Here is a 21,902-nt window from a genome sequence, read left to right on the forward strand (position 1 = left end):
CTGGGACAGAAATAATGGTGTTCTGCATCGGGTCTGAGGCACCTTTGGATCGTCTCTCTTGCTTCTTCCAATTGTTTGCCTTGCTGTGGCTTGTTTTCCCATACATTGTGTTATTGCCTGCAGCCAAGATGATCTGTGGGACTGTATGCCAGCTCGGAGGCTACTCTTTCCAGAAATAAGTGCTGTGACCCTGCTTCCCCAGGTTTTAGTTTGGGTTGGGATAGCAGCTGTCCCTGCTCCTGCACGTTGCACTGCAGGCCACGTTAGTGTCAGGTCTGAGAGATGGCTTTGTCTTTTCAGGTCACCACGATGAAGCATTGGCAGTAGCAGAGAGAGGACGAACGAGGGCATTTGCTGACCTGCTTGTGGAACGTCAGACTGGGCAGCAGGACTCTGATCCCTATTCTCCAGTGACCATTGACCAGGTCCTGGAGACAGTGAATGGCCAAAGGGGACTTGTTCTCTACTACTCACTGGCAGCAGGTTATCTGTACAGCTGGCTGCTGGCTCCTGGGGCAGGTGAGGTCCTTTTTGGAGATGAGAGCCTGTGAGCAAGCCTTACAAAGGGCGGGTTGTTGTCATTTGTAGCTAGGAATTAACCTGAGACCAGAGTGAATGTATGAGGGAATCCTTTCCATCTAGTACCTTAAAGCTGAATAGACTGAAAACTGTCATAGCCACAGCAGTAATGACTTACAAGTGCTTGTTCAGGGCTTTGATGTTCACCTGGAGATGGAAATGTTTCACACGTTTAATATTTCCATTTTTCAACCTCCAATCTGTATATATTTCCCACAGGGCAGAGCAGTAATGAGATTCCGAGTATGTTGGCTCTGTGAGAATCTTCTAGGCACAAGAATCCCTACTTTAATTATATTTCTGCGCTTTATCCTTCCAAAAGCTTTTGACATTTATTCACTGAAGTGGATTGCAGAAAACAGAAGGGCGTCCCCACTTCCTGATATGCCATTGAACTGCCTGATCTTCTGAGTTCTCCTCATATGAATGTGGAAACACTTATCACAAAGGAGCAAGGAGGATTAATTTGCAGAGGATTGCTTTTTGCAGGCAGCTGTTGTTCATTATCTAATAAAGTGATGACTGTAAATTTTCATGAGTTCTTTCTGGATATAATGTAATAATTGCAGCCCTTCACCATGACAAAGCTAAAGAGATAAAAAGCACTATTTAGACTGCACCAAAAATTCCTTGGGAAGGGAAGCAAACATTCACACATTTCTGACTTCAGATGGGATGGCAGTGACTGAAAGAGACGCTGTTCGGGGGCTTTTTGCAATGTTGCATGTGTAGGTGTGAGATGGTGTTGTCGTGCTACGCATCCAGTCACTAATTGGCTCTTCAGGCCTGCAGTTTGCACAATAAGCTATAATACTAACACCAAGCTGAGCTTACTAAAATTATATGGATCAGAAGTGCAGGGTTTGCCACTAGGCTTCATGACCAGTCTCCTCCTTGCTGAAACTGGGTCTGGTAGAAAAGCAGTTGCATTCTTCAAGTACGTGGGTTTGTGACCCCCTCCTTGAAGGCACTGCCAGGTGTCAGAAAGAAGAGGGGCTGTGGTGCTTCAAGGGTTCCACTTGAGCAGCTTCGCTGAGGAGCTCTTCAGTAGTGACTCCAGCCCAGCTACGGTGACCTCCTCTTGTTTAATTAGTGCTGTCGGAGAGAGTAGCTTCACTGGCTGGCCAGGATCCTCATTTATCCCAGTGAGATGGTACTTTCAGACCCTCTTCGCCGATTCTATATTTGCTGCTGTTGCTACAGAAGGAGTTGCTTTATTCCTCCACTCTTCTTAACTGGTTTAATAATTTATGCTGTCAAGGCAAACAGGGCATCCAGAGCAGCCTTTTACTGTTGATCACAGGCTGTAGAATTAATTATATCAGGAAGGATATGCCAGTCTGAGTGGAGTAAGGTTTTATCTGCTGTAATAGTTATATTCTTAACAAAACAGTGAGTGTCCTTTGTCTGGTTTATCCATTGTGAAATGCTGTCTTTATATTTTACTATGCATTAATCCATAATTTTCTTTCTTTGTGTAGAATGTATTTTCATGCATATGAGTGAAATGAAAAATCTTTGTGTGATGTGAGAAGGTTCTGCTGTAGTAATAACACTCTTGTTAGCATTTGAGCCTTGTGTATTCAATTTATGTGATCAGAGGCTGTTAATAGGTATTTTTCATATGCATCTATTGAAATGTGAATTACTCTGGTAGGTGCTTGTATGAAGGATCTGTTTTATAATTTATATGAGAATGCTGCAATAGCAAATGCATTCTGAGCATCACATAAAGGCACTGCTCTGCCTTTGTACCTTTGAGCAATCATCTGCAAAGTACAAAACCAGATTTTAAAAGCAAAGCTGTTACAGACTGCTGGAAAAGCCCTGTGGAGACATGGCATAAAATGCTTTGCCCCAGTTGTACTGGAAATGCCAAATGCTGTGCCATCTTCCTAGGCAGTTGCTGGCAGCATTGTTCCTGCCCTGCAGAAATAACCTCATGATTCTGGTGCCTTGCAGGAATTCTGAAATTTCATGAGTATTACCTGGGTGATAGCCTGACAGAAAATGCCGGGGACTTCCATGAAGCCAACAGCGTGACCCTGCAAACAATAACAAACTCTGCGCTGGAACAGTACATCTCCAGTGTGCGGGAGGCTCTGGGTGTGGACTCCTACTATACCCGGTAAGTTGGGGAGGGGGGTCCAGCATCCTGGTTCCTGCTCTCCCACCTGAAAGCAATTTATAGCAGTTCAGGATGATCTCATTGTCTGAGAACTGAGAGTCAAGAGTAGGGAGGGGCAAATTTTCATTGCAGCAACGAAAAAAAATGCTTTATTTTTGTATCCATGGCTATTTTTCTGCCAAGTAACTCTAGATGCACATGCAAATAAGGTTTGAACCCACACGCTGGGTAGTGAATCTGTAGATTGAATGAGGAGGCAAGTGCCACGTCTGACTGTGTATGGGCAGATTCCATCCTACTTACAGCTTCCAGTGTAATTAATTCCCTTTCAAAGGTTTACTTATGAAAAACTTCAAATATCATAGGAATTCCACTCCCCCTCCAAATATATTCCCTTGTGGCTATAGCTGAGTAAATAATTTACAGTTAATTAATCAGTCTGATGAATTTCAGCAGAGGGAGGAACCTTACTCCAAGCAGTTATTCAGATAGGTCCCACAACTATGTTTCCTCATTTTTTTCATCCTATGGATTTATCACATCAGGTTTTTTTGCTTATTTATACTCAGTCTCATGATCTCTCATGGTATTTGGTTTGATTTATTGATTGGATGAGTATGAATGTAGTTTCTATGCTGATATTTACAAGTAGTTTTTCTCTGAATGCTTCTATCTGAAAAGCAGAATTGGGGATGTTCCTGTCCTCGTATGTTCTTTGTGGGTGAGGCATACAGGGCAAAGGATTTGGTGACAGTTCAGCTTGCTGTTGTAAGTGAACCTTGCTACGTAGTCATAAATGGCTTTACTTCAGGTGGGTTAGTGACACACCAGCAGTTTACAGGTCTAGTTTATTACTAGTGCGAAGAGGACTTAAATGTATGTGTTGGCTGACTTGCTAACCATCCCTCAAACCCAGTGTGAGTGGAGGCGCTGGCTCTTTTAGGTTGTACTGTGTTTTAGTCTTTTTTTTTTTTTTTTTTTTCCTTTTTCTTCCCCCAGACTGTTTTGTGTTTTTCTGCAGCACCGAGATTTGTGAGTGAAACACTCTTGACTTCCTGAGGCTGTGGACAAATGCCATTTTCCTTGTCCACTTTTGATGGTGAAAGTGCTACCGGTGCCGCCGCAGCCCCCACGAGCTGTTAGCAGGCCGTGTTAGAGGCGACCACCCTGCAGACCGCTCTGGGTGCGTGACCCACAGTCCCACAGGCAGTGCACACCCAAGCCTGGTGTTCTGCCTAATGACGTTGGCCAAGAGAGACAAAATGATGGCATTGATCCTCGGATCAGTTGTGCTCAGGGTTGTGTGGGCAATTGGGAAGCCGTTCAGCTCTCCTAATTAATCCTTGTTCATCTTTTGTTACAGCCACCTTAGGCAGCAAGTGCAGTGGCACAGCTGACGCTGCAGTGGTGTCGCTTAGGGCATTGCTGTGCAGGAGGCAGCAGTAAAACCGAGCTGCGCTTTGCAGTCTGCTCACAAGCAGCGTCCTTGGCTTCCGCCCCGTGATGCTCACACCTTAATCTGACAGGAAGGGAATTTTCGATCAGATCAAAATAAGAACATAACCCCAGGCCTCAAGTTTCCCATTACGTGTTTCAACTATGCAGAATGGTACCAGATTTCCCGACTGCTTTTCCCCAGGGCTTGCTGCAGTCTCTCACTGACAAATTAATTCTCCCTTTGGGGTAGGGGGGACATGACACTTGCTTATGTTACGTCCCCAGTACCAGTAACGAAATCGGTAGCAGTCAGCTGGCTGGGTTTGAAGCTCTGAGAGGGCTGTGGACACATGTGCTCAGCACAAACAGTGAGTCCCTCCAGTTTTTTTTCCTTCATGGGAGCATCGGATGCTGGAAGGGAGTTGGAAGCCCTCAGAGGTTCTGGGCTCAGGCCTAGTAGATTGCTTTTGTCCTTTTTCACTGATTTCAAAGTAAACTAAAGAATGTGTGTCTGCTGGGATGCTGAGTGTGTCCTGAAAGTTTTGCAGGGCAGGATGGGCTCAGGCTGTGGTGACACGTTCTCATGGTTTTACTTTTCTTCAGGGAACTGAAGAGAAAGCTCTGCCCAAGATTCTTCCCCCTGCCCCCTATCACTCATCTCCTCAGTAGAACAGGGGGTGGAGTGGGGGAGGAAATAAGACGGAACCCTTGTGGGTCAAGATAAAGGCAGTTTAATTGAGCAATAGCAAAAGTTGTGTGTGCAGAAGCAAAGGAAAACAGAAGATGTTATTCTCTACCTCCCATCAGCAAGCGATGTTCGCCCACTTCCCGGGAAGCAGGGTTCAGTGCATGTAGCGATCGCTCTGGAAGATAAACATTATAAATTACGAATGCCTCCTGCTTCCTCCTCCTCTCTCTTAACTTTCATATCTGAGCAGACGTCATATGGTGTGGAATATCCCTTTGGTCACTTTGGGTCAGCTGTCTTGGCTGTGTCCCCTGCCAAGCTCCTGCCCACCCCTCAGCCCAGCGGTGAGGGGGGAAGGTTGGAGGGACAGCCCTGATGCTGTGCCAGCCCTGCTCAGCTGTAGCCAAAGCACTGGTGCGTTACCACCACCTTGCTAGCTGCCAGTGCAAAGCACAGTGCTCTGTGGGCTGCTGCGGGGCTCAGCCAGACCCGGTACAACCAGAAAAAAATACTGGATTTGTGAAGGTTTGGGGAAAAGTGACTGTGTCTAATAAATCAGTGGTGTACAGAGCCAGGCATATCTTTGCTTCCCGGTGCTCTGGCATTGCTAGTCCGGGGAATGCACGTGCTGGGGTCCCCAGCCTGGCCTCCTGCTCCTGGAGCCTGTTTCTGGGCTTGGGCCAGCTTGAGGAATTGTTTCAAAGAGCCACTGCCAAGCTGCTTAGTACGAGCCCTGGGTTGCGAGTCAGGAATCAGCACTGCATACTTCGTGTGTGACCTCGGAGGCCTGGCCGAGCCTTGCTGCTGTTGTCCAGCTTCTCCGAAGGAGAAGGCCGCTCTCCCGCCTTGGCCCACTGCTGCAAACGTGAGCAGCAACAAAATGGCGCTGCCTCTCTGGCTTACCCTCCATCGAGTGGACTGCTTGAGGTGTCCGCCGTGGGGCTGTCCACCCTGCTCTTGGGCTGGAAACGTTCCCTTCTGCAGTACCCCGCTTCCCTGGTGAGACCATGAAGGCTTTGGGACCTCTGGGGTTCAGGTGTGGGGACAGGGCAGTGTGACACGGGGCGGCAGGCGGCTGCATGCACCTTCTCTGTGCTGCCGGGCAGGACGCTGAGGCTGCGCAAGGGCAGCACGGCCGGCCATCCCGCGCTGGCTGCACAAGGGCTTAAACAGCAGAGAGTTCGAGCAGAAATAACGTCTTCCTGTTCAACCGTAGAAAATGCTGAAAAGCAGCCACTCTTCCTGCTGGTCCAGGAACAGCTGAGATAAAAGAATTGTCACACTTTTAAAACTGTCAAGAAAAAAATCTGCAGAATGACACTGGCTGGGCCTCGCATGATTTCAGCTCAGAGTCGTTGGCCAAGAAAGCTCATTAAAGTAAAAAAAAAAAAAAAGACAAAAAAAAAGAAGGATCTGTATATTGGTGCGCTGCTTGGAAGATTCTTGGCAGCTGGCTAGGCATTTATATGCAATCTGTGAATGGAATTCATTTCCCAATAATTGTCTATATTTACATAATGCCTTCAGGCCCGAGAGCTGTTACTGGTGTTGTAGCCAACGTGGATAAAGAAGTTTGTCACCTGCGCTACCAGAGACAAGCCTGTCCGTAACACTGCCAGCTTGAGAGGGGATCTCAGGAATTTTTGCTGTGTTTTGGGGCGGTTAGATTTGTTGGTGTTTTGCTTTAACATGATGGCTGTTGTGTCAGTCCCCTAAAGAACACAAGGTGCTTTTTCCCCTTCTTTTCGTGGAAATCAGCCCCCAAAACTGCCAGTCACCTGCTACATGAATTAACTTGGGGGTTTCTGCAATCCCTGGAGATTGTTTTAGACACACTGCTGTTATTATTGAAATTAACTTGATCTTCTAAGAGCTAAACAAGTTGTACAGTCCCAGAGTTTTCATGCAGACAAACTGAAGACAGACCAAAATCTATAAGACGCTGCTTCAGAGCACTAAAATCTTGCACTCTATAACCCATAGTGTTTTCTTAAGAGGTGTGAGCAGTCAAATAAAAGCAGATTTGTGACCATATTTGACCTGGCCAGGTTATAAAGAAGGAAAGTAAACCTCTCCCCAGACCAGAAAACCCTAAAATGAGCCACGCACTGGTCTCCCAGGTGAGAGGAAACTTAGTAAGAAAGAGGCGAAAGATATTGAGATGGACAGTGTGTATCTAGAAGAAAATTTCTCTGCTTCACAGCCCTGCTCTCCAAGGAGGGAAGCGATGTCAGAGTAATCCATGTGGTTTTGCACCTAGAAGATCGATAAAGGCGTGGGGTCTGATGTTTAGTACCTCTACTGAGGGTTTTCATTCCCTTGAAGTAGCTGCACAGTGATTTTCTTTTCCCTTCTGGTTCTTCTACTGCTATCTATAAACAGTTTTGTAACTACAACACCGATTATCCATAAGCACAAGGTACAAAGCGATTTGGAAAAAATCCATACTACTATTCAGAAAACTTCTGGTGAACATGGTGTTTGATCCTGTTTATCTGAGCATGACATTGGAATCTGGAAGTTCCTTTGGAGCATCACTGAGCATTTTGTGTTGCCGTTACGGAGGACAAGCTTTAGGCATCTGGGGAGAGGAGGGGTTCAGGGATGCAGCCTCGCTAATGCTGGCCTTGTAAGTGTTACTGAAATACTGGCAGTATCTGCGATGGGTTTTGAGCATGAACAGGTGAGTTGCTGCTCTCGGTAGCCGAAATGATGGATCTGGCACAGCGAGCCTGCAGTCAGGGTGAACTTAACATGAGGACCCGTTCTTTGTCCTGAGCTCAGGCTGAGCTTGCCATTTTGTGAAGTTACCCACTGATCTCACAAGGGCACTGGCAGGATTGTGTTCGCTGCGTGCTATAAACAGCGTGTGCTGCTGAGATGGGTATGTGCTTAGCTCATAACACTGAGACAGTTGGAAACCAAAAGGAGTGACAGCCGACTCATCTCCAGCAATCCCCACATCTGCCTGGTTTGGATTCACAGTTGTATCTCACTTGGGTGCGTTTTGGGTTGGTACTTTCTGAAAAGGCGCACAACCTTTTATGATGGTAGTAGTGACTTTCTGAAGGGAAACATTTTTTACAGCCAGTCACATTATTCATTTCACTGTGAGCAGTAACAAACTGCTTGTTAGTCTGGGATTTTTAAGTACTCTGAGAAAGAGCAAAGGGGCTCTCAGCCAGCTGAGTACTCGAAACATAAGGGAACAGACATGCACAGAGAAGTAGCTTCCTTCATATTAAAGCCCTGAGAAGCTACAAGCACATAAGCGCTGCTATCCAAATATTATTATGAAATTATTGCTAATTTAATTTATAAATGGTGCATTTATGAAATGGCTTATCCTTGGTGGTGTCTAGGGGTTTTGGGTTCTTACATAAAATCTGTTCTGAGACTTCTGCTTCTGTTAGCTTCAGTCACACCTTCTGAACTATTTGTTTCGGGTTCTGCTTGAAAACGAGTTGCATGATTCCCATTAAAGGAAATGTCAAAAGTTACTCCCTCCAGCCTTCATGTTGCCTGGGTTTTGCAAATGTGTTCCGGATGTTGGCGCTTCATCCCGTTCTGTCTTGTATGTGCACGTGGCCCATGAGCGTTCTGTTCTTTCTGGGAGAACTGAGTCGCTCCCTCCAAGGTGTGAATACTGACGGGAAGGACGAGAGGGGAAAAACCCAGACTGAATTGGTTCCATCTACCCTTCTCTTAAAGCACCAGGGTGGTGTGGTTCAGATTACATCTCCACATGTTGATGGTTGAATCTTACCCTGTAGATACGTGTATACACAACTGCAACCTGCAGTTACACCTTGTGTAACAGATTTGCAGATACTGTTTTCAGTTCCATTAATCATTTGTCACCACAGGTTCTCCTACTGGCAAAGGGAATCCTTTGGTCTTTAGGTTCTGGGATGAGTTTTTAGTTTACTGTGATGTCAGCTTCCTCCTCTCTTCGGGGTGATGGTAGTGGTATGTTTTTTGTTAAGGATTCTGGGCTTAATGCTTGTCTCTGAGATCATTGGGCTGGTGTGGTATGATCACAGGCAGAAGCTCTTTCCCCACTTCAAAATTATACGCAGGGAATTAAACAAACAAATCTTGTCTGTTCCATGTGGGTGAACGTCATTTTGTACTTTGAAACTCCTTCCCCACATGGATCAAGTGCTTTCCTACAGCATCGCAGACTGCCACCGTACTCCAGCACGCCAGACCCCCAGGAGAAGATGTCATCTGCAGTCCCTGGAACCTGTTCTCTGCCTACCAACAAAGAACAGAGGGATTTAAATATGTACAGCACACATATGAAAACTTCTGTTTACCTCTGAGTTCTCAGTTCGTTTGCTTAACTGTGCTGTAGTTTGTGTGCTTTTGTGTTCAAGTTAAAGTGTCATTGCCTGCCATAATGCTGTGAGCATGCATGTAGGTACTGTTGCGTCTCCAGAGTGGCACATCTTCCCATTTTCTGCTCCTGGAGAGGAAGAGATGCTGTCACGGGATGTGTCATCAGATTTTTGCTGTGGTGGTGCTCAGTTCCACACTGCAGCCTTCGCTTTCAGCTAGAAATGGTTCCATTCAGCTGGTCTAATTAAGCTGACAAATAACGCATACTTACAAAAAGCAGTGGGAGGGACTTCAAAGTCTGCTTGAACTTGTGTTGGGACAGAGTCCTTGCTCTTCAGGGAGAGCGTGTGGCTTGCTCTCTTGGGTTCATGAACTCAAAATTTTTGCCTCTTTAAGGAGCTCTGAATACTCATTGTCATTGTTACTCAAAACTGTGCCAGGACTCAAAACCGAGCATGCCTGCAGCTGGAGGAAAAACAGGCAGGAGGCAGCTGCTGACAACCTTTTCTTTGCCTTTTTTCCCTCCCCCTGCCATGGCTGTTGCTCAGCTAGCCCCATTTCAGTGTTCATGAAGTGATTGGCTTTTGTCAGGACTTATTCCTTCAGGTTGTTAAATTATATTGACCTGGAAGTATGCTTACAAGATATCCTGTGGTGCATACAGCAACATAGGGATGGCCCTAGTTGCCAGCACAAGTGCGTGTTGTGCATTAATTTAATTCATGTCCTCTTTGTTGGAAAATGTGCCCTTGAGGAAAGACTGCAAGTTGTCAGGAGCCCAAAAGGAAACAGAAATGAGGTGCAAGGCAGCTTCAGCAGGTAGCATAGCAGTTTTAGCTTAAGTGTCCAAATTCCAAGGTTTGTGATGCACCATCTAATATGCAAATTATTTACTAAAGGGAGGAGTTGTTAAAAATGCACATACAATATTTGTGTTTCCCTTCTGCTTTTAGAAAGAAGATAAAATACAGCATTTTGACAGAAAATCTACACTGAGACGATAATTTAGATATTAATGTCAGAATATGGAAAATTCAGAGATTTGGAGCTCTCTGTGTCTCTATTGCTGCTGTCCTAGTGGCATTGGTAATTTCTCTCCCTGTGTGTTCCCTGTTTGTATAACAGGAGCAGCAGCACAGCTCCCTTTTTTATGTTGTGCTTTGCCAGTGAAGGAAGCATACAGAGCTTGGAGCTGTTATTGCGGAAATCTGAAAAGGATGCACTAACACATGTTCTTAGGCAAATCAAGGGCCGAGTTGGTTTTTCCTGCAGACCTCAGCTTTTCCGTTGTGCTGCAGCTTCTAAAGTCCATGCCTGCAGAGCATGGGAATTGGGGTCCGGTATTTCCATGAGCGTGTGTCGCTCTTTAAACCTTGAAGAATGCCCAGGAGAAGAGGAGGGGAATGGGGTTGTTACTCTCTTGTATGCCTAACAGGAGGAGGTGATGCAATCCAGGGAAAACAGGACTTCAGCATTTGGTTGAGGTTGTGTCTGAAAGACATTTTTCTCTCAAACTGGCTGAGCATTTGTCACAAAGCTGTTGCTCTGTCTTGCGTCAATGACTCCTTCACCCTGCTGTTCCCCCTGCAGAGCCTGTGCCAGTAGCGAGACTGAGAGCGAAGCTGGGGATATCATGGATCAGCAGTTTGAGGAGATGAATAACAAGCTGAACTCAATGACTGATCCGACGGGCTTCCTGAGGATGGTCAGCAGGAACAACCTCTTGAACAGGTGAGACTACAGCGCTGCACTGTGGGCATCAGCGAGCAGCGTGAAGCATCTTGGTGGTGGGTTTCTCTCTAAATGGCAGGATTGTGTGGCCGATGCCGTTGCTCGTGGTCTCTTTGTTGCCCCAGGTTGAGGGGACACAGAGCAGCAAACCGATACTGTCCTTTACAGGTGCAGTAAGCATCCATTCCTCGCAGCATGGATGTACGGGGGACATTAAGCATTAACATTAATGCCTTTTGGCAATAAGGTCTGTGTGTTAGTACTGCGCAGCACTTCGCCGGCTGAGCAGAGGGGCCCGTAGGCATTTCCCTTCTGTCCTTTTCTTTTGTGTTCATGTTCAATGAGAATTCCTCCCTCCCTCAGGAGAGCTCTGCATCTTGCTTCTGATGGGATTGGGAATCCATTACTGCCTTGTGTGTTGCATGTGCATCCAGCCCAGGAGCCTTGGGGGCCTGGTGGTCTTCCACGGATAGGTGACCTGGTGGGGGTTGGTTTTGTTCTACAAACGCAAGTGTTGAATGTGAGGGACAAAGCAGCCCTGCCAGGCCCTGGAAGGCCACGGGGTCCTTATTGCTTCCTTCCTTAGAAATAGGAATTTTCAGTCAGAATGAGGCAGGACAGGGACTGAAAGCATCACTGTGCCTCTTGTGGGAGGGGGGACCCCAGGCACAGGCAGAGACCTAGGCAGGACTATGCATTTCACTTAAGAGCTCAGTAGCTTGGTTTAGAAGATGTAGGGGGTGGTATCTTCATTGCGCGTCTGGGTGAATTTGATATCTTAGGGTGATAGCCAGCAAGGACTTGGCATCAATTATTAACTGATAGCTCCGTCCTGAGGGGCAGCCATTTCCGATTTGTTCTTCACCCGGCCAAGCACTGCTTTTGGCGCTCTGAACAACTGCAGGAGAACTCTCTTTTGTCCCTGCTGTCTGTGAGGTGTGGAGCTTGGAGCTCTTTGCTACACACTTGCAGAAATACTTGTTTCTGTTGATTTTTAACTGCTGTACTAATTAGCTGGGAATATGCTGCATTTCCAGAGTTACAGGGCTATGCACTAGCCACACAGTCTCCAGTCATTTTCTGCCTCTTAGAACTTGCTCAGGTCTCAGTCTTTCACGCTACTGTGCTGAGTAGGGTGTCGTGGTTTAACCCTGGCTGGTAATTAAACACCACACAGCCGCTTGCTCACTTTCCCATCACCCAGAGGGATGGGGAGGAGAATCAGAAAGGGAGGTAAAACTGGAAGGTTGAGATACGAGCAATTTTGAAATAGAATAAAAATGAAAGAACAACAACAATAATAGTAATGACAATAACAGTTATCATGAAAAAGGGGGCAGAGGAGGAGAATAAAATCCAAAGGGAAAGGAAGAAAGAAAACAAGTGATGTATGATACAGCTGCTCACCACCTGCTGACCGATGCCCAGCCAGTCCCCAAGCAACGTTCAGCAGGCCCTGGCCAACCCCCCAGGTTTATATACTGAGCATGATGTATGGTATGGAGTACCTCTTTGGCTAGTTTGGGTCAGCTGTCCCCTCCCAATATTCCATGCCCCTCCAGCCCTCTCGCTGGCAGGGCCTGAGAAACTGAAAAGCCCTTGACTTACTATGAACATCACCCAGCAACAACCAAACCCATCAGCGTGCTATCAACATTGTTCTCACACCAGAGCCAAAACACAGCACTGCGCTAGCCACTAAGAAGAAAATTAACTCTATCCCAGCTGAAACCAGGACATAGGGCAAGCAATCAAAACGAAATTTTAAGACAGGATTTTTCCAGTGCTACCACTGCCCCAGTGATGAGGGGCTGCATGATGTAACCAGGGTTTCTGGCTAGATCTGTGCTCCAGCATGGATTGTGAGTACAGGATACCCCAGGCCCTTCTCAGCCGGAAAAGAAAATGCCATCAGCCTGCAGTGCTGTGAGCCATCACATGGAGCTTGTGAGCTGTAACAGCATCCCCATGAAACTGGGAGCTGCCTGTTGGCACCAACAACTGGCCTGTTTTTTCTTTCCAGAATCCACGTGTGTATCTGTTCAAGCTGCTGCATTGATGATGAGCTGTGAGTACTTGCTAGTTTTGGATCAAACAGGCAGATCCCCAGAATTGCTGAGATGTTTTGCTGCTTCAGTCAGGCTTAGAAGGACAGGAGAATGGCCCTCTGATGACAGGAGAAAAATATGATCCAGTTCTGCTCCAGGGAATGCTAATCCTCAGGAGCACTGCAGAGGCCAACCATACAGCATCTATGCCTTTCTGCTCCATAGGAGCCAAGTGCATTACCTTGAACCCACATCCAGGAGCTTATCTCAGGTGCCTTGTCAGGTAACTGGTTTGCAGCTTTTAGGAGAAGCTCAGGGGTGGGGCAACTTGGGCACTTCATTAAAGCACCCTCACAAGAGCATCAGGGGAGCACTAGAAGTAGCTGTGTCTTTGATGTTCTCACCATGAGCACTGAGATGAAGAGAATAAGAAGACACTGCTGTCTGGCCTGCTTGCCCACCTTTGCCTGCAGATGGGACATACCAGGGGGCTCTGGTGGCTTTGCTAACACTGTCACAGCTGTTTTGCACCATGTTTGCTGAGCCCTGAATTCAGGATAGATGCTGTGGTCCTGCCCAAGCCTTTGAATGCATCCTGTACTTAACATCTGCTCCAGTCCCGTAGGTGGTCAAACTGGAGGCTACAGAGTATAGCTGGTCTCTTGCTATACTGTGTGGTTCTTTATAATTAAGCTGTGTAGAGAGTGGTGTGGCTCACGGCACGTAGCACACTGAGCTTGGGACAACAAGGGGACAACCTTGCAAGAGCCCTGAAGCTTCAGGAAGGAAGCAGATGAAAATCTGCACGGAAGAGAGCAGATGAATAAATAAAGTGGGAGCAGGCAGCATTTCTGTGCACTGGCCTGGAGCTCTAACTGGGAGCTGTGAGCTCTTAGACTTTGGTTAAGCAACGTAATCGAACGTTCAGCTAGAGCACAAGCGATCTTGCAGCTCTAGACCCCAGCTCACCTCCTTTGCAACGACTTTTCTGCCAGCCAGTGCTGGAGTGAGGTCATGCAGCCGTCGGTCAGCGTTGAGTGGATTAGTATTGCTGTAGTGCTTCAAAGGACGGTAGAACTGTAGCTCACAAGCAGTGACTGAAGGTATGGCGTGTTTGCTTTGGCTTCTGCACTGCAGGGGATAAGGAGAAGCAGGGCCTGCTTGGAGCTAAGGATAAGAGCTGGTCTCCCCTACTGCCAAGGCAGCCCTGCATTCCTCATGTTGGGCCTGAGTGCATGTTTACATCTTGTGCTTGAATGTTGGAGATCCTCAAGGGAGTTTTCATGGCTGGGGGCCAGTGCAGCTTCCCTCACGCAGAGGAGTGGCACATGCTGTTAAGGTCCCATGTTAGAAAATGAGGCCCTGAAGATGCTGGGGCTGTTTGGAGCCAGCCAGTCTCCATGTCTGGCAACAAGCGGATGACGGAAAGGGAGCCCTTGGTTTGGGATGGGTGCCCTCTGGCTGCTGTCATCAGGTAACCTGGCATTTAAGCAGAGAATAATGTGATTTTTTTCAGCAGTTCTGCTTAGAAGAGCAAGAATGTGGGGGTTTGGCAATTAACTTAGGGAACTTCTGAGAAGAAATGGGCATTTGGAGGAGAAAGGAGCACTGAGGGGATGCTGCAGTGATCTCAGTACTGGGCAATAGCTGTCTAAGCTGTGGGTGGCACTGGTACAGCCCCCAAGGTAGTCCCAGTTGCTCATTCCTTATACAGCTTCTGTTTTCTGTGCTCCTTGGGACTCTTAGACTTTCACTGGGTTTCCAGATTAAAATCTCATTTCCTCCCTGCTAGTTGTCTTCTGCTCCAGAAAAGGACTCGATCCCTGCCCGTACCTGAACAGAGTCCCCCTCCTTTTCTTTGGCCTCTCCACTATCGTGGGGACACAGTTTGTCCTCCTTCCATGTACCTGCCGAAGGTACGAGAATCAGCTCTGACATTGCTCAAAGGGTAAAATACACCTCCTTGAGGGCAATTTCTGCAAGGCAGCATGGTGAGAATTTTGTAAAAGGCAAATTGGGAAGTAAGGAGCAGTATAACTTGAGATGAGAATTCACTTCTGCCAGGGCCATTGCCCAGCCCCCCTTACGGCTGCAAAGAGCTTGTTTTTTGCCAGCACAGTTGGCATGCACAGGGTCCATGACCAGTCCTACAAGCATTGTTGGACATTTCTAGAACAAGCTCAGTGCCCCAGTAAGAGTAAAGTCTCTATAAATCCAGCCAGAGGAATCTAGCACAAGGTGGCTACAATTCACATGCAGCTTCAGCAGCAGTAACAACGTGACTATTGCCAAGATATTTCATTATCGGCTATAATTCACATGCAGCTTCAGCAGCAGTAACAACGTGACTATTGCCAAGATATTTCATTATCTTTTTTGCTCGTGGTTTCATCCTGGTGACCATCATGGCATGTCTGAGCATATCTCCCCTCTCCTTTTGGTGTGGGACCCTGCCTTTGTGTTGATTTTGGCCCTGTTGGCTGTGCTTATGGCGCAGCAGCAGCAGCGCCTGCGGGGCAGGGGCCACGCCGCAGGACCCCGTCCCACAGTGCCCAGTGAAGCCAGCAGGGCAGACCTGGGGCTGGCAGCCGGAGCCAGCCAGGACTCCACATGGTCAGGGGGGGTGCGTGGTGCTGAGGTGGGTCTGAGGTCAAGCCAGGCGTGCAGGATCAGGTCTGGTGGCAGTCGTGGGGTCAGGCTCAGCCCGCTGACGGCTGCGTGGGTCCATCGGAGTGGGCAGCGCGGGGGGTGTTAGTCGGTGGGTTGGGCTGGGGATGGGCAGGGTTCATGGGCAGGCGCGGGCAGGGCTCTGGTGCACCTGGGGACAGGCACACCTGCGGCGTAGCTGAAGCAGAGACTGGGCCCTAGCTCCCGTGGAGCTCCTGGGCCCATGGGCAGGGCATGCTGGTGGGGGCCCCAGCTTCGGGCTGCTCATTAAAAGCCTATTAATGTCCTCAGGAGCCGGACAGCTTGCCCTGGAGAACCGTGCTGTTGACCCTGTGGAGCAGAGGGGTGGGGGTGCACCGGGGGTGCTGGCTGGTCCGGGACGCAGTGAGTTCTTTGGAAGGCAGATGGGAACAGCGGCTGGAGTCCCCTATCTCTCTGGTTCTCTGTCACGCGGGGTGCAGTGCTGTAGCTGCCCCAGTACAGACCACACAAGCAGAGAGTGCTGGGTGGTCTGTGGGTTTTGTGCAACCACTGGTGGGTTCTGGAGATAATTGCGGATCCTTGAAAGCATCCACAGGGAGCCCATATCTGAATGTTTTCTGGAGCTTCCCACAGCTTGCTGTTGGGAGCGTGTCAAGGCCCCGAATGTGGATTTGGGGCTGCATCTCTAGGAAGAGTCTTTTTGAGGAAGGCTTGCAGAATGAGAGGCCTGATGGACATCCACTGTCTTGAGGCTGCCAGATCACTGCGGCAGTAAGTCTGACTCGCAGCCCTCCCAAACAGCCGTGCTTGGTCATGGGTAGTATTTCGGTTGTCCATAGTGCCTGGTGTGTCCCCATGAGTGCCAAGGCAAGAGCAGCTCTGTGCTGGTTCTGGTAGGCATCCCTTCCTGCCCGCGCCTGGCCATGTTCACCCTCAGCAAGCCGAGCCAGGCCCTGTGGGGCTTGTGGCTGGCCAGACCAGGCTGAGCTCAACGCTTGCGTGACACGGGCTTTTTCCCCCTTTCTCCGAGATTGCCATGGGACCATTGCTTTGTTCCTGCATCTCCAAGACAAAGGGCGGAAGCAGAGTTCACGCTGCTCCATGCAGGCAGCCCCAGCCCCAGTTCATGCTGTTTCCTCTGCTTGCCGCAGGTCGGGCTGCCTTACACAAAGGGTTATAAATAAAGAGCACTGCGGAGTCTGTGCAGGGGCTTCCAGGGGAGAGATTTCACTCTTCCAGAAATCAGGGGACCCCTCTACATTGCAAGAGCAAGGTAAAAATGATCAGTGCAGCATCCCAGAAGCCAGCACTGGTGCCTTGTAGAAGGGGCGTTTGACCAGAAGTCTGTTGTCACACTGAAATCACCTGGACTCAGGTGCCTGACAGGCCACCTGGAGAGCCCTTGGGCTGCTCTGCTTTGGAAGGGAGCGGGCTGGCCAGGGCTTCAGGTCTGCTCTGCCTGCTGCAGAAGATCTTTGTCCATCCTCCCCGTATGGATTTTCTTACTCTTCTTTGTGTACGCAAACACACAGGCAAGAGATGCGAAAGATTTATGTTACTCCCTTGGTTTTGTTCTAATAAAAAGCAATCCAAGTGGCGAAGGAATAAATCTAGAGCTGCTTGGCTGTGAAACTAAGATGAAGGAGGCTCTGCTGATTAGAGTAATCAAGCCCCTGTTCCCTGCAATAAATTAACTTAATACAGCAGGGGAGGCTGGCGAGTGCCGCCTGCTGGCAAGTAGCTGCTGCTTGGGAAGGTCAGGGCTGTTGTGCTGGGGCTAAAGCTCTGCGCGCTCGCTGGATCCTGGGTGAGCAGTGGGGTGGGTATCCCTGCCCTTCCAGGCTGGCTTATCAGGCAGGAGATACAAGAGGGATGGGCTTTGAGCACAGGGTTCAGGGCACTAGAAACGTGTGAGATTGGGAAAGCACAGGTTTGATTTCCCGATCTGATTTTAAAATCTGTGCTACGTAAAGTACAGAAGCAGCTGAGCACTGCAGAGTGTGCTTGGCTCATCAGCTGCTGCAGTGAAGCTAGGCAGAGGGGTCCGGGGGGGAGCAGACAGCACTGAGCCCATGCTTGTCCTGCGGTGAACTTGGTGTTGCAGCAGTCACCCAGTCAAGTTTGCAGCAGCACACTCACACTTCACCAGAATCTCTGTGTCAGGGAGCGGGGCAGATGGACACTGAGCTTCGGTCCACATTCTTAAATGACTCCTGTTGGCTCACAAGATGAAATTCATTGTTAGTGGGGAGCATGGGGGATAGCATTGTTTTTTTCTTTAGAGAACAGGTTTTAGACATGATGTGGGCTGGTTCTGGTGACATTGCAGCAAGTGAGGGAAGAGAGAAATTTTTTTAATCTCTGTCTGGTCTGTGTCAGAAAAGGTCAGGGGTGTCTCAGGCCCATGGTTTGTCAGTGGTAAGGGAGTGCACTGGAGTGCAATACTTCTGCTCTCCTTGTCTTTTCCTGCATGTTGGCTTAATCTGGTAGTGCAAAGAGACACTGTGCCTCTGTGTGTGTGTGTGTGTCTGCTATAGGCATATATGTATGCATATACATATGAATATATATGCCTATAGTAAATACACAATCAACTGTTAATACGTCTCATTGATTAATGTGTCTGTTGGATGCTGAGTTTTCTTTTTGGTTTTCTGGATGTGCAGACGCTTTCTGCTTTTCTTTTCTCCATTGATAGCCCAAAATAGATTCAGGCAAGAGGTAAAAGTGAAGAACAGAGACAGGCGTTTCGTCAGAGTAAGCATTCTTAAAAAACGGACATTGCAGACTAACGTCCTGATAAAGCGCATGAGTTTGGTCATGAATCAGGAAACTCTAGCTGCTTTCCTGTTGTGTAAATTGGCAAAGGCATATAGCATTGGAAGGTGTCTGAGAGGCAAAACAGCGCTGTGCTTCACAGAGACCAGGAATGGAGGGCGGCTTTCTCTGCCCGGCACCATCAGAGCATGATCTGGACTGGGATTTCATGGAACCCTCCATCCAATGCATTTGGCACCTTGAGGACAACGCGGCATGTGTTGCCTCATGGGTGGCCTTTTATGTTTGAGATTGTTTTGTTACTGGACAGCCCCAGTGGTTACTCTGGTTACACTTCAGACCTTGCACTACCGTTACTGTTCAATGTCTTGTTTCCCTCCCTGCCTTTTCTTCAAGGCCCACCTGTTAAAACTTTCTGGAAAGTTATCCTTTTCACATAAAATGGTTGTTCATGGCACCAAGCCAAGGATAATGTTTCTGGGGAGCGCAGCTGCTGGATTAGTGAGACTGGAATGGGGCAACATCATTTCCTCAGCAGGGCAGTAACTTTTTGTAGCCATGCCATCTCGGTCTCCTCAGCATGACGGTGTTTGGGGCTGGTGATGCCAGAAGAGCACGTGCAGAGCTCTGTCTGGGGGGGTTATCAGAAAGGGGCTCCTGGTCAGCTCTCGCATCTGACTTCATGGAGCCGTTCAGAGGAGTGGCAGCAAGCACAAGCGTAACTTTCATGTCTTGTTGTTTGCCTGTTATCATAGTTTCTTTTGGTACTATGCTAGATTAGTTGGTGTAAAACCCCAGTACACGTCTTCCTGTGATTATAGTCAATACTTAATGCGTCTCTGCCTGCCTGCTATAGATACCTATGAGTAACAACTGTGAACAGCACTTCAGGCGCTCCGTAGCAATTAGTGTGCTGTTTGCAGCTGGTTCAGCCTGCCATTAGTGTTATTGTTCATTGTGGTGTGAAGCTGAATGGGAGAATAAAGCCCTGCCGTTAAGCCTGTTACAGAAGAGAGTCCTCTGGATGGACAGGAACTGGCCTGTTGGTCAGTGTTACAAAGTCAGGGCAACCTGTAGTTGACCTCAGGTTTCTGCAAGTAACCTCTCACTTGCCTTTTGCCCACAGGAGCTGTCAGAGCATGACCAGTCTGTTCAGCAGTACCATGTCTCCTGTTAAGGATGGAACATCATCTCTTCCAAGGAGGCAGACATCCTTCACCAAACCCCCACTCCGTGCGCTCTACGACTTGCTGATAGGACCTATGGAAGGAGTAAGCCTTTGGCGTGGACAAATGTAGAGATTCACTTACAAAATCCTCTGTCAGTGTGGGAAAGCAAGAACAGGCAGCTTGGGGACTGTGTCTGAAGCGTGGTGGTTTTCACTTGGTCTTTCCAGATGGTGAGGCTGGGTGTGTTGGGAAGTGGACACAAGGGATGCTGTGGTTGATACCACTTCCAGTGAGCTGCCACAGTAGTGACGCTTTTGATGAACCTAAGCAGGAAGCATATTCTTAGTTCACTGATACTAATTGGCAAACTCAGCAGTTCGGTCTATGGACAGAGCTCTTGTCTGGGTCAGGGGACGGAAGAAGCAGTCCTGGGAGCCTGGCAGCACTGCTGGCCCACCCTGCGCCTCCCACTGCCCTGCAGTGCCACGCTGGCAGCCAGCCACAGCCAGGCAAGCCGGACCTTGCTCGCTCTTCATCCCAGGGCTTGGTGCTTTTGCACGGAGGTGGATGTTTCCTGTGGGTGCCAGCAGCAGTGGGTGGGAGCTGCTGCTGGGGCTGGTCAGGCGCTCGGCAGCCTGCTTGGTTCGCTGCCACTGTCCTGGCACTCGGGCCATTCGGGACCCAGCGGTGCTGCAGCAGGGTGCACCTGCCAGCAGGGTCCCGTGTCGGTGGGTCATGGGGCGAATGCAGAAGCCAAGGGGAGCTGCGTGGCACGGCGTTCTGCCAGGCCATGCAGGAGGCCGGGGGCAGGTTCCAGTCTCACGGAACAGTGGCAGGATAGATTAACAAGTCCTGTCTCTGTCGCACCGTATCCCTAGCTTGAGGAGGTAAAGTTGCTGAGTCAAGAATTAGTCTTTTCTCAGTTTGTATCCAGCTGAACGAACAAATCAAAATGTCATGTTTCTGTCATGTGAGAGGGAAAACCAGCTCTACCCTGGGTTACTTTAAAGGCTGTTTGGACACTTTAATCTTGTCTGCAGAAGTCACCTCCGCTGTGGAGGCATAACCTGTGTGAGCCTGAGCTTTTGTTAGCTCTGTCAGCCTGCCATCCCGCGGTCATGCCGTGCATCTTGGAGCGGGGCCTTCTGCTACAGAGGCGGCACGTCTGTCCTCTCTGCAGGGCGAGATCAGCCCTGCTTAAGGCTTTTCTGTTCCATCTTCTGCAACATTCTTGAGAAAGCTTCACCTGGGACTTAGATGCCTGCCTGCCCCTAGTGTGAATAGGTAAGACAGGCTGGGAGAAAATCCTCGTGGGGAACCCCAGGAGGCTGCTTCTCCTTCCTGGTGAGGACACACTGTGGCTGGGCACTGCTTGGTCGGTTTGGGTGTCGGGGGCCCGAAGTTGTCTCCAGCAGGGTACGGTGGGGCTTGGCAGGGCTTTCAGAGAGTGCAGAATTAGCTGTTACAGGGTCCTTACTAGCTGCTTTCTAAGAAGTTGCAGTTCAGGTTTGTGTGTGGTTTGGCAATCCCAAGATAAGGAGACTCCCAATTACAGCTACACGAGCTGCGAGGGACCCATCCAAGCCAGCAGCTGTCAGCCAGCCTAACCCTGCACAGCCACGTGCCCCACAAGGGGTGGACCAGCGCCTTTCTCACCTTCGTGACAAATCACCAGTGTAGCTGGTATTGTTGCTGTGAAGTAGAGCACGTGTTCTGTGCTCGGCAAGTTCATGCTTGTCTCCTTTTTCTTGTTGAAGAGGGTTTTTTTTTGTAGAATGCACCATAAAATTAATTCTTGGAGACATAATGAAACACAAATTATCCTTATAGTTTTATTTCTGTTTCTGCAATGCACACAGAGACCTCATGAGGAAAAAAAAATAAAACTCTAGGGGTTTTACATACAAACTAAAAATTCTGCTAGGCACATGTCACTATGGCTTAGATGCTCTCTGATTGTGTTGCTGACAGCTAAAGCTCCTGAAGCAGTAAGTAAAATGGATTATATATTAATAAAACAAACAAAACAACCAAAAAACTCCAAAAGCATTTCTGGAAAGCAACAACTGCCCTGGTGGGAAGCTGCTGCTTGTCAGCTTGGGCTCTGCAGACGGAGGCAGGGCTGAAAGGGAGGCGGGTAAGTGCAGCCGCCTGGTTCACCCCAGGCAGCAATGCCAGGGACGCCTCCCTCGAGGCTGCTGGGCTGGTAGGCAGCATGTCAGGCTGGAGTGGAGGTGGCGGGCAGGACGGCTCCCCAGCCTGCTGTGTGTCAGCAGCTGCCTGGCATCTCTGCAGTCTGTGGGGCAGGGTGAGCTCCAGAGCTCTAAGGAGGACATGAGAAACAGCAAGAGGTC

At 48.8% G+C, this 21,902-nt stretch overlaps 1 protein-coding gene across 2 annotated transcripts in view; it reads left to right on the forward strand.

The window, feature by feature from the left end:
- The window catches only part of TTC28 (tetratricopeptide repeat domain 28), a 129,426-nt gene that overhangs the window by 89,136 nt on the left and 18,388 nt on the right, over positions 1–21,902 (forward strand). For both annotated transcript variants that reach the window (XM_040611617.1, XM_040611627.1), the window contains 4 exons: positions 301–519; positions 2,542–2,707; positions 10,764–10,904; positions 19,506–19,650. In XM_040611617.1, the coding sequence (XP_040467551.1) occupies positions 301–519; positions 2,542–2,707; positions 10,764–10,904; positions 19,506–19,650 (671 nt within the window). The remainder of the gene's footprint in view (positions 1–300; positions 520–2,541; positions 2,708–10,763; positions 10,905–19,505; positions 19,651–21,902) is intronic.

Source organism: Falco naumanni, chromosome 1 (assembly GCF_017639655.2).
Source record: "Falco naumanni isolate bFalNau1 chromosome 1, bFalNau1.pat, whole genome shotgun sequence".
NCBI lineage: Eukaryota > Metazoa > Chordata > Aves > Falconiformes > Falconidae > Falco > Falco naumanni.